The sequence below is a fragment of the Rhea pennata genome, chromosome 3, assembly GCF_028389875.1.
Source record: "Rhea pennata isolate bPtePen1 chromosome 3, bPtePen1.pri, whole genome shotgun sequence".
NCBI classification, from domain to species: Eukaryota; Metazoa; Chordata; class Aves; order Rheiformes; family Rheidae; genus Rhea; species Rhea pennata.
In genome coordinates, this window is record NC_084665.1 from 94,900,131 (window position 1) to 94,913,561 (window position 13,431).

General features: G+C 37.9%; 1 protein-coding gene across 1 annotated transcript in view; it reads left to right on the top strand.

Annotated features, from left to right (window-relative positions):
- The window catches only part of IMPG1 (interphotoreceptor matrix proteoglycan 1), a 168,137-nt gene that overhangs the window by 118,720 nt on the left and 35,986 nt on the right, over positions 1-13,431 (top strand). The window contains exons 2-4 of the mRNA XM_062573091.1: positions 7,152-7,385; positions 12,252-12,418; positions 12,630-12,658. Coding sequence (XP_062429075.1) covers positions 7,152-7,385; positions 12,252-12,418; positions 12,630-12,658 — 430 coding nt within the window. The remainder of the gene's footprint in view (positions 1-7,151; positions 7,386-12,251; positions 12,419-12,629; positions 12,659-13,431) is intronic.

Below are 13,431 nucleotides of genomic sequence, written 5' to 3' on the forward strand. Positions count from 1 at the left end.
CATTGTGAATGTAGGTTTGTTATTGGTCAATATAAGACAACTTTATTCAAAAAAGCAAGAGAATATTACCAGTGGCATATTATCTTTCCAGTATAATAGGTAGATAAATCACTACGTTTCTTTTGTCGTGAATTGTGTGGCTAGTATAATTCTAAGATTTTTATCAAACTCTTTTTTTAGGGAGAAGAAATTTTGTTGATCTGTAATATGGCCTAAGTTTGAAAAAAAATATGTTTCAAATGATCTTCTTCTGAGCTTACTTTCTGATGTTGATTCATTTAAAACAATTGTGTTTTTCCGTGCAGCACTTAAAACCCCACAGACTTGTGTGAGTGGCTGGGAGGAGGGGAACAGCTGAGAGATTATTATTTCTGGTTTCATTTCTTTTGGAAATGAATTTCTTCACATTTAATGAAATTCCAAAGCACCTTAGTCAAATGAAGGTGGTGATCTTTGCCAATCCAGGTTAATGAATGGTTTGTGCCTTAAAAGAATAAGCTACTATTACTTAATTCCATATCACAGCTTTGGATGTATTGCCATTAAAAATAAGAAGAAAAATTAGAAAAAATAAAATGACGTTGCTGTCATTGCTAAAAGACATGTAGTTTAGAATAAATTATCACATTTTTCTCCAGATTATTTTCCCATATATCATCTGAGATACAGATTGTTTCCCTATAGTCAGATGGTTAGTACTTTTCACAAAAGGAAAACGACAGGAATATATAATATAAGGACTCATGAACACCTTTTCCTTGTCTCATTCAAGTACTATGCTACCATGAAAAAAATTGTTCATCTTCGATAAATGCATTTAGGAGTGTTGTCACCTGTTCCTGGCAAGTAGTAGGATTTATGAAAACTCACTACTCTCCTGAATTCTGAAGAATGAAGATTCCTTCATAGAAAGCTATCTAAAAACGAGAATTTTAAAATGCTTTAAAGCTTCAGCTTTAAAATGCTGAATGTTACAAAACCCACCTTTTAAGCGACTTAATACCACAGCTTTATGGTAGGAGCCCAGAGCTCCTCTCCTGTGTCTCAGAGGGCTTGAACACAGCTTGTGAATATATGCAGGTGACTTTGTTGTCTTAGTGAATCCAAATATGAGATACAGGGACTGGATTTGCTGTGCTTTCTGCACAGAGTCCATTGCACATGAGCACAGAAAGAGTCCAGTGATTCCCTGGCGTATCAGGTGACACTGACTCTAGCATAAGACTAGATAAAAACAGGTGCATGAAAGGTTCTGTGTTGCTGGAGACACAGACATGAGCTATGTGACATTTAGTAGTGAACAGTCAACTTGATGCAGAGTCTTCCAAGCTGGAGGCCTGGGCTGGGACCTCATGGGTCCTTGCCATAACTAGAAACCCAGGCTTCATTCCACAGCTAATGTTACTATTCAGTGACACTTAAGATTGGCATTCACGCAAGCCAACAGGGCAACTAGCAATTGCAGAGCTCATTACAGCCAATATTAACTTTGAGAAGTATTTGCATTAGCCCTCTTCCCCTCGTTCAGGACCGCAAGCATTCTTCTCTGGCCAGCGTTTGGCTTCCTCTGAAGCTAGGCATCTACGTGCATCCTTTATCCCTCAGCAAAACATACCTGTGGTAATGGGGCTGCCCTCTAACTGAGCAGCTCACCAGCTGAGTGAACTTAAAGCCAGTGGAGCGAGATCCAAACTCAGTTCCCTCCTGTGCCTCAGCCACCCCAGTTAGCTCACGGATAAGACACACTATCCACCAGGAAGCAACGACTGCTGGGCAGAGTCCTCTCAGCAGTTCTTCTCAAAATTTGTTTGCTGTATGCATTAAAAATAGTTAAAGGATATATTGCACCCAAAGACAAGCACAAACAAGATAAGTAATCTTGCATTTAAGGGCACTCTGCTAGCAGAGACAAGATGTGAGCAGATCATAGAATCATAGAGATGAACTCTTATCACTAATTTTTCTAACATGGGATTCCATTTTGTCAAGTTTTTAGAGTTGTCAGCTCTCGTTTGTGAAAATAAGCTTGGAGACGTTACCTAAATACAGTCAGAGCTGTAGTACCTGACAAAGCACTGACTGCAAGCAGCCCCAACTGCAGCAAGAGGTATAAAACGCACTGCACATCTCAGCTGGGTGCCAACACTGCAACCTCTGCTCTGGAAAAAAAAATGTAAAAAGCACATTAGCAGTCTTGTTGGAATTTAGTAAGAGCAGTACAGTATGACAGGTAACATCCACCAATCATAGTGTGCAAACCTTGACTGCCAGATTAAGTGTGGGAAGGGGAGGGGTCCTGTTATTCCTGCTTTTCTACAAGGGCAAGGGCCTCTGCATTGATTTCTGCAGAGGAAGATGGAGGCTCTTGCTTCTCCAGCAGTATAAGTCTTGCTCCTAGTATTCATTTACAGGATCTGACTGCATTTGATTGATAAAGCCAATGTCTTATTTTAATCTGCCTCTGCTCATCTGAGCCCCCTTTAGCTGGTCAGATCCTTCCCATGCAACCAAGATAGAGACTGTATTGTATTAAAAAAGTATAGAAAGAAATATAAGGAGAGAATACATCAAGGACACCATACCTGTCACTGGCAAGTGCCATGAGAATTTAGGGTCCTCACTATTCCAGTGTAAGGAAGAAAGACTGATTCCAAGAGAAGGGTCCAAGATCTTACCTTTATTTGTACTTTCCATACTCCATCTGGTATTTCCACTATCTAGACCTTCCAGAGATCTCAAGATCTACTTTCCATCATTACTCACCCTTGGTTTTTTTTTACCACCATGGCTATTGGCCCTGCTGTACGTTTAATTGCATCACAAACACATTCACCGAGTCTTCGCTGGAATCACCCTCTTTGCTAAGTTTTCTTCTTGATCTATTTCAGCAGATCTCCTTAAGTAAAACTTTTTTTTTTTTAATTAGCAATTGTTTTTTTATGAAGGCCATGTCTCATTTGCCAATCCAGCATTCCTATCTAGCCTAGAAGAGCATCCACTCATTTTTCAGATTAATTTGCTTTTTCGTACATGTCAAACCTTGTAATGATTTTAAGCAATTCTTTTCATTTTCTCCTGAATTATTCAGACTTCAACAGTTCTGTCCTGATGTTGCCTGAATTTTTCTGCTGAAATCTTTAGTTACCATATTTTAAAGTCTTCTCTTTGTGCATAATCACAGCTTAATTTTCTAAAGTCTAGTCAAACTAGATGTTCAGTTCTGAATTAATGCCATAGGCAAATATTCTTACAGAGAGACAGCTTACATTGCTGGGAAAAAAAAAAAAAAAAAAAAAAAAAAAAAAAGGACTTCACAAAACTGATATTATTAACAGCTAGAAGGAATAAAGCTGTATGGGAAAGCATCCACTACAGCCAAAACAGGTATGAATGCAATCTTTTTGCTCCAGTGTTTATAAAAATGAATAAAAGAAAATTCCACTGACCTATTATATGAACGGCCTTCATCTCTTTTTTTCCCAGAATCCAGTTAAATAAATATGTACTCTTCCCTTTTCAGCATGCAGATTATTAAAAAAAACATGCTTGCACCTTTGAAACCGGTCTATTTCTCCTGCCTTGCTTATTTAGTAAGACTATAAATTTGATAGTGCAGTTCTCAAGAGAGATAGGGAGGAGATCTGGTCTAATTCAGAGGATTTCAGATTTTTAATTTGAGTGAGCCTCATGCTAATAAAGATTATTCTGGGTGCCAGTTCTTCTTTACTAATCAAAGAGCATTCCTGTGGTAACTGTGGCAATTGGTTATGGGGAAAAGAAACAGCAAAAGCATTTTATGTATTTTTAATTATCTTTTAATACTGCTTATCTGCCTGAAAACAAAAATGAAGAACCAGTGCTATGGGCTTGAGAGACCTGCGCTGTCATCAATGCGCTTTTGATTAGGCCCAATATAACTAAGAGTTTTTCCTCATATTTCCTCATATTTTGAAAACTTTTGTTGTGTTTGTCTGAGCTCAGGACGAGAAGTCAGGAACTCCAGATTTTGATAATGACTTCCACTAACTCTGTAGATCACTTTGGTAAAACTACCTCAAATTTGCCACTTGGAAAACAGGTGCAACAATACAGATTCTTCATATGAGAATAAAGAATGTGAGCTACAGCTTTGTGTAAAAGTTGAAATATAGTAAATAGTTACTAGATTTCAGTATTAGCTGCTCATCTATCCTAAAACCATCAGAGAAGACTAAAAATTGTAGAAAAGCCTTTTGAAGGTAAAACTGGGACAGTCACCCTTATGAATTAGACCAACAAGACTAAATAAAAACTAACTAAATAAATAGACTGAACAAGATTAAATAAAAAATGTCAAATTGTGCAGTATGAACACTAAATATATTAACTATGCAAGTTTGGTGAAGAAAAGAGAATGAGAATGCAAAACATTACAAAAACAGCTGAGTATTACTGAGATTCTTTCTAAGCGATCAGACAACGCACCCTGTAAAATTTGTACCACTCCAATTTACTCAATTACAACGCGGTACAAGAGGAAAAAAAGGCTTAGCTAATATATGTGGATATAATTTGATAATAGCTCAGATCATCTTAGATTTTCTTTTTAATCCAGGACACTGAAAGAAAAGCATCTAAGAAGCTGCAGTTTTTGACATATTTTAGTGAAGTACATGGTTGAATCATCTGATGGTCTAAGGTGAAAATTTCTCATTTCAGAACTCCCATAGACACAGGGGGAAGGCACAGATCTGCAGAATCATGAAAAAATAATGTTTGTGCCAGAAAACATTCTTTCATTCACATTTGATTAATACTAGTAAATGTGTTGCAAAATCATGTGAGCTGATGCTTTCTACAAATTCAAATTTTCCTGGAGTAAAAAAAAGTGGTTTCAAAAACAGATGGTAATATAATTTACTCTAGCAAAGTAAGTTAACTAACCACAAGATACACATGGAGTAAAATCTATTACTGTAAGCATGCCCAGGCAACAGTTCCTTCCCACAAAAGATGGAAATCAGAGGAAAAGAGAGAAAAAAAAAGTTTATATCTACTCTTAATAGGCAAGCAGAGCAGGGATAACTTGAAGCAGATAATGTACGGACACTTTCTCACACTGAGAAGAGCAACTACTGATCTAACAGCGAATTTACAAGTCATTACAACAATCATTTGAGACGAATCTTCTTTGCCAGTCTTACGAATAACGTAAATCTAAATTCAAGTTAATGACTTAAAGGCAAATCCTGAGGAGGAAGCAATTCCTTTAGGAAAGGCTTTGCTCCATACAAAAGTCAGCAAAGAGCTTAGTGCAAAAACCCTCTGCTGCAGTTGGTCAGGTTGCCTGGGCAGCTGGGCTACAGCAGTTAATATAGACAGTAAATGGTAGTAGATTGACAACCAGCTTCTTCCTCCCCATGTAGAGATTTGGTATTTTCTTCTGGGGGATTTCAGAGGCCTGTTTTGAGATTTTGAATGAGCTGGATTTTTTCTCAGTGGTAAATACGGCACTGCTCTCCCCACGTATCACTGAAATAATTCGGTGTCTCAAATGATACAATATCTGGCGCCTTGTGGTTTCTAAAGACCTGGAGAGACGTTTTCACAGGGCAAGTTCCTTTTCTGAAGTTTCACCATTATTTTTCAAGATCTGACATTACGGTGGAAAAATATTTACTTCCCTATTTTACGACAAACACCATATGCATCATCATTTTCATTTACCTTGCAACTACTAGACAGTCCACTTACCAGGTCCACAGGTTGCTGCAGACCTCTAGCGTGATTTACAAAGCAGTGACAGTCAGTTGTTTTGCCTTCATTTTATAAATTCCTATTTTCCATACAAAACTTTTTCTTTAAATGTTTAATTAACACAGTTCCAAATTGTCAAGATGATGTATTTTTACCTTTATTTTCTCTTGATTTGTCTAAGGAAATAATAATTGGTAGTTTTTTTACATATTGCCTGCCATTTCTTCCCTTTCTTGAGCAAACTGATCTTTTTAAATTTTTTCATTATTACCCTCTCTAAACTTGATTCTTTGGAACCATACTTTTTGCTTTCAATTCTCCTTTTAGAAATTTTTAAACCATTCTTAAAACAATATTTTTTCCACAAAATTCATCAGTTTTGAGGTTACACCTATGCTGTCTTTCTCACATTATCTACATTAGAAAGTTTTTCAAGTACTTCCAAATTTTACCCCTTTCTTCCAGAGCAGTTCTTCCAACAAGCCATTTATTATATGAAAATGCAGCAAAAGACCCTAGCTTTAGCACCATTATTACAATGGATGCAAAAATTTGGAAGATAATCTAATATATACTAATTTCTTCATTCAAATGATCCTGCAAAATGCCATATTTCAGCTCAGGTAAATGTATACCTTACTTTCACCTTATACATTGCATTGTATTATGTGTGCATATATATATAATGTACATATAAATTGTACATATATTATTACATAATATATATACATTATTTGTATTGTTACCATTTTTACAGGAAATTAAAATACTTTGTCATATATTACTGCATCACAAATGGAAGGAGGACCAAACAAGTCCTGAATTTTTGTATGCTTTTTATGATAGGTGATTTATCTTCTTGAGGCTATTTTGACACCCTAGAAGCATTTCCATTTTTTATAACTGAATAACTGCATAAACAAATCTCAGTCTAGATCCTCAACTCCCACTCACTGATTTCACACTTTTCTACTATTTCCTTGCTTTGCAAGGAATAGTTAAAGATCCATTAAGATACCAAGAACCAGAGTGTTCGTGACACTCTCATTCAGTGGTGAAGAAACAAACAGCGAGAAAGAGAAGACCTATGTTCCAGCTGCTTTAATTAATACTTCAGCCTAGGTGAGGGATGCATAGAGGAGTGCACTGCAGAGTAAAAGAGGACAACAGGAAACAGCTCTTCTTTCCCCAAAGAAGGTCAAAATCCTGTTCAGCTTTTGCAAGAGCTTCGGTGGACCCAAAGTCCAGTCTTGAAAAGTGAGTTTCAGCTCTCCAGGGTGATCACAGAATGGTTCTCTTCAGCGCATTAATTCACTCAGAAATTTGACTCAGGTTCCTGTCCATGACCTTGCAGTGCATGTCTACTGCCTATACCATGTATGTTCATGTACATGCTTGTGTTTTGTCTCTTTCAGAAATCCCTAATAAAATAAATCGTGGTGAAGTCAAACATCTTGCAGATATCTCAGGGTCAGATAAAACAGAAAGAACAACAAAGAGGTCCAGAGTGTCAACCATAAGGCGGATATTTGACATGGCAAAGCATCGAACAAAGAGGTCACCTTTCTTCCCAGCTGGTGTGAAAGTCTGCCCACAAGAATCAGTGAAGCAGATTTTAGCCAGCCACCAAGCTTACTATAGATTACGAGGTAAGATGATGATTGATTCATGTGCTTCCTTCCTGAAGGTCTTTCCTTTCATTGAGGAAAAAACAAGAATTTTTCAGAAGCTTGTTTTTTTAACTCTGGGCAGTGTACATGGTATTTGCTCTATTCCTTGCTTTTATATATCTGATTAAATGTTACATGCACATCAGTGTGCTTCGAGACACAGGTGATTATCAGAACAGAAAAAAATCACGCGCTTAAAAGGCTAATGAGTTCAGTGAAATAGTGTTTGTTCTACCATGGCATAATGTGAAGACCAAATTTTGTTTGCACTACTGTGTAAAGCTATACACAGTATATACCACCTTTCTCAAAAGTGTAGCATATACCGTGTTTGCTACTCGCAGTTAATCCAACCAGTTTAAGTCAGGTAATGAAACTGTTCATCTGTCATTGTTTAATTACTTTGGTGTATCTGCAATTGTGTTTAGTCTATGTTTAGTGGCAGTGTTGGTACTCTTCAAACATTGAGATAATTGTAGGAGCTCCTGAAAAGAGCTGTAGGGAGCCCATAGAGATGCCTCTGCAGTTTTAGACCTTGAAAGAGCACAGTGCAAATAGCCTTCTATTTTTGGTATTTCCTATCTCCATTTTCACTCTCTCTTCCAACCTTTCATGCTGCAGCAGTTCCAGTTTGTATTAAAAAATTGCATATTTGGGGGCTGCAGCTAAGGAGTCCAACATTAACTCTAAAACCTACTCAGACTTTCTGGGATGCAAGTAGTCTACACCTACTCTATAATTAAATAATGTAGTTTATCTATTTGTTCCTCTGTGTTAGTCTCCAACAACTCACACACATGCATGTTATTTTGCTGCTTCTGAGTTCCCTTTCATGGAACCAACTAGTTCCCTTCAAAATGAAGCCAGAGTGTAAAGCTGGAAAAATTCTGCTGTGGCAGCCTCTTCCTACAGGCAGCATTGCGGACTGTATTGGCAGACTACACCAATGTCTGTAGACATTTCTCTGGATCCAAATATATTCAGACCCCAGTTAGGGACTAAGTTCCAACTCAGTCGGACATTAGACAGAATATAGGAACTAGTCAAAGAAGCTAGTTGAAAAAGCCTTTCCTAAACATTAACTAGACTCCTAAAACAAGCTCTCCTAGGGTGGTATCATTTAACTTGAAATCAAAGCACTGTAACTATGACATTTTCATTTAAAGCTCATGCTGATGCTACTACTATCTTTTTTGGAGAGCAACACATCAGTTCAAAGTGGGAGAATGTGATCTTTAAGCCACCTACTGTAAGCAGGTTTAGCCTTACAGACCCTCTTTCCTAGTAGTGTCCTACATGCACAGACTTTTCTGCATAGGTGTCATCCAATTCTCCAGCTGAAGCTCAGCTACTTCCCAAAAAGGAAGCAAGAGAACAGAATACTGCAGCTGAATAATTCAGATATTCATCTAGAAACAGATGTTTCTGATTCCTTGAATAGATGCACATTTCCCATTACAATAACCTTGATAAAAATCTCAAAAAATCTTTCTTTCAAGCAAAGATGAGAAATGAACATTGATGTCCTCCCATCTGAGCACACTAAACTACTTGACAAATGGAAACAAAACAAAATAAAACAAAACAAAATGGAAGTGAAAATTAGGCGACACAAGCATTTATCCTTGAAGCTGGGCCTAGTAGTCACAAAACAAATCTTCATGAGAAGGACATCTGACAATAGCTACACTGGACGGAATCTTGCAACCGACACTAGATACACTGGATACCCTGTCTGCAGCACAATCTTATCCTCCTCTTTTTCTTTTGTAGACACAACTTCAGATCCATTCTCTCTTCCTTATCTAAAGGCTAGGAGACCACTTCTCCTCCTCCAAGTCCCATGAGCAATTAGAACTGTAATGGATCACTTTTGTTCTCTGTAGAATTTTATTGTTTCCTAACGGAAGCTACACAAAAATTCTGATATTCTACCACCATTAATTTACCTTAAAATGCTTTCAGGAATGAATATACAACACAATGTAGCTGAGATATGAGCCCAGCCGGTTAGCATTGGATGACTAAGCCTACTGTGACCCTACACCAACTCTGAAATAATAAATACACCATAGCATAAATCACTGTAAAGGTGCTCTCTCAAGTGGGGCAACCTGAGAACAAGTATGGGGTCAGCAACAACACCTCCTTAGCTGGCTATGTGTCATATTTATCCAAAACGTTATCATCATTGATTGCTTTTCATCAGACATATCTTTGCTCAGCAGGCACTGCTCAGAAAAACAAGATACTAAGAGAGTAATAAATGAGAGAAAGGTGACAGAAAGTAGCCCTAACTGCTAGGTCATTATGATCAAATTCTCTCAAAAGATAGTCTAGTCCTTTTTAATAATAAGACCACCTATGCTCTACGAGCAGCTCCTCTACTGGGAGGGCAAGTGGTTCCTGAGTTATTATTGAGGTGCTCTGACGCAGTTACGTGAGTGTATCCCTACAGCAAGCTTGGAAAACACTCATTCCTAACACTGATTGCATTAATTTCAAACAGGGACATTTTAGATAAATATTTGTAAATAATTACATCCCCCTTAGTCAGAGCAGGTATCCAGTACTGAAAAAATGTCCCAACTCACAGTAAATAACTATGCAAAGTGAAGTGCTAAAGGCAACCGCATTTAAATTGCCAGAAAATCTTTTGCTAAAATTATTTTTCTATGTTTGAAAAATCTCCTTCTCTAAAAGCATTTTAATTTGAAAGAACATTTTGAAATTTTTTCTTTCATTTTTAGTGTGTGTGCATTCCTTTTAACAAAGCCAAAATTCCAGCTAGCTTTGTTGACACTAAAAACACCGGAGGAATCAACAAGTAATGACAGAAGCAGTCGTCAATTAATGAGGAAGTAGAGACTTCAGCAAGGAAAAACAACATTGCCAAGCTGCTGAGTTCATAAATCCAAGAACTAGCTTGTATTAAAAGCATCATTAGAGCTGATACGGAAACCTTTAATATTTAATCATCACAGCCAGCATTAGCAAAGACAAATCTTTTCATGCCAGGCTTGAAGACTGTGTTGTAGCTGCAGATAAACTGAGCTGATTCTGTTCAAAACAGATGGGTTCTAACAGCCGCAGAGCCGTGTTTGTTATCCTACAACAGCCAAATTTACAGGTCCTGCAGCGGACAACCCGCTTAAGTGTGCGTTTCTGCACCTGAGCGGGAAAGCCCACAGAGAACTGCACTTCCTGGCCGGAGTCTGCGCACTCGGTGATTGCAGGCAGAAACCACGTACAGCCAGGATTCATTCTACACTTACTTCAAGGCTGTGCAAAGTAAACTAGGTGAAACCCAATCGGTTCAGGTGCACGGAAGGGCTGGTATCTGGATAGGCATCCAAAGACCTATCAGTAAAATTAATCAGATAGGCGATAGCTGGCTGGAGATCCCTAGATCAGTTTTTCATCCAGAATCTTTTAGAATTAGAAATGGTTTCAATTTACCTAAATAGAGGAGACTTCAGCAAGGTATTTGTAAAAGTGCAGTTGGAAGTGAAGCTCCACATGCCCTGGTCCACATCTCCCTCTGTGACTTGCAAAACCTCCCTTTGCAGAGATACCTAGAAGTTGTGTTCTCAGGACAATTAAAGGAAAAAAAGTCTTGTAAAGTATGTCCGAGCAGCCGTTTTATAACCTAGCTGCTGCTGCTTTCTCTCTTCTTTGCAGCATGACTCTTTGCAAATTCTCTCTGAAATGCCCAACACACTTCTGGTTGCTCCAAAATAGATTAAAAAACTGAAGGCCAGGACCAAATATGCACATTTGGAACATACTACAGCTTCCCAGCTTCCTTGCATAAGGAGTGAGGCAGTGGGATACGTACGAGTACAAGGAACCATTATTAGATTTTTTATGCATGTTTTACATCATCTCACATAATTAACAGCTGGAGCCAGTTTGCATCTGCTAAATGAAAATTCCTTCTAGCTTCTCCAAATCTCTCCCACTGTTTCACTCTCTATGTGCTCATTTTCTTAAATGATTCAGAATGCTGCTGTTCTCTCCATAGCTACCGTACCCGTTAATCTTGCCTGATGTAGCTTGGCATTCACCACGGTGATTCACCGCTGCGGAGAAGATATTTAATATTGAATAAATGAATGTGTACACTGGTAGGGGAGAAAGAAAACTGTGTTCTTTCTAAAGGAATTTTACCTGTATTCAAATTTTCCAGAGGTGCTTAAAAAGGCAGGAGGGGAATATGTAGGTTTTTTTATGTCAAAATGCTGCTGCAAAAAATCTTTAAGGCTTTTAAAAGACTAAATACACTTAAAATTCAGAATATTAGCAAAGCACTTTGGCCTGCCACATTTAAAAAGAAATGTTTTCCATTAAAAGTATTTTATGATATGAGTGGGAAATATCAAAATCTTAAGCACATTCTGTTTAGTTTGTTCTATGCCTAGTTAATCATTTCTAATGTATAAAACCTTAACATACAGGTAAAATTAAGATTATTTGAGTATTAAAATGGCTAGGTAATTTTCTTTACCTCCCTGTTTTTGCTCTCACTACAAGAACATTCAGCGTATGCGTCTGAGATGAAGGAAGTATGATTTGTGTTTGGTCCTTATTAATAATGATGATGATGGGCCAAATTAATCTCTCTTTGAAGAGGAGGAAAGTTATAAAGCCTTAACTCAGAGAAGACTAAGCCTTCAACATAAAGGCAAATGACCATGAACAAAAAAATACCTAAAAGACTTAAAGAAGTTGGATTTGTTTACTTGCTAGAATAAAACGTGCAATGCCCAAATCATTTTAAAACAGCTTAAAAGTTTTACTTTTTGGTACGAAGTGTCCATCCCTAGCCCCCTTCTTCTTACTCAGTCTGCCAGGAAGCTGTTTGGGAAGCCTTTCGTATTTTTCTGGATCGGATTCCTGATACTTCCGAATATCAGAACTGGGTTACTGCCTGCCAGAGGGAAACCTTCTGCATATTCGACATTGGCAAAAACTTCAGCAATTCCCAAGAGCATCTGGAAATAATCCAACGGGTAAGAATTACTGACATTTGTTTAGAAACTGGGGAATATTTCCAAGCCCCTCCTTACCTGTGTATATAAAGGCAAAGTATTGCTCAGGAGGAGAAGGGGGCATGTGTTAGAAGGAAAACAAAAAATACTATAAACAAAGGGCTAACAGGCTTCTGTTATACTGCTGGATACACCCACTAGTAAAATGCTGTTTTTCTTAATCTTTTTGCAGCGAGTAAAACATAGAACCTTCCAGGAAAGGTAAGTAAAGCAAAACTAGAAATCTTGCTGATGGATGCTACCGCCTTTTCTCTTTTCTTTGAAAAAATTACGTGTAGATGTGTGTGGATGTGAATATGTGCACAGATAGCACTGTGGCGTATTTGGTGTGTGCCGTGAGAGATGCATATACTGTACGTATTGTAGCACGAAGTAACTGAATCACAAGTAACGAAAGTTGCCCGAACATTTGAATTACCTGTCTGCTTTGAGACAGAATGTCCTCTTAGGCTAACCCAAGCACGAATCTCCAGCAGAGTCACCACCTCTAGGTTAGCCAGGAGACTGGTTTGGATGCTGAGTGCGACTAAAGCTTAGCCACAGACCATAATTCTCCTCGAATGGAAAGTCAGAGCGGTGAAGAAAAGGTCTATTTTGGAGGTTGCATTGAGCAATAACATGACATCTCTGTCTTCATTGCAGCTTTCACGAGTATTTTTACAGGTCACACTAGTGTTAATTAACGTGCAGCTTTGTTCTGTAAATACTCCCTTTGAAGAAAAAAACTATGCTTCTCCCAATCCTCAAAAGTCTGAGAATGGGAGGATTAAAGTTAAGAGACTGAATTCTGTCTCTGCATGTAAATATCACAGTATAGCCAGACCCTGTTTCTCAGATTAATGTATTATTTTTCCTTCAAATTTTCCTAGATTTTCAGATGTAGCAAACAATTCCTTCCGTTCTTATGTCCTACTGTCCCAGGATCGCAGAGGTCTTATGTACCTTTATTGATTACAATATCAGAGTTTTGAGGG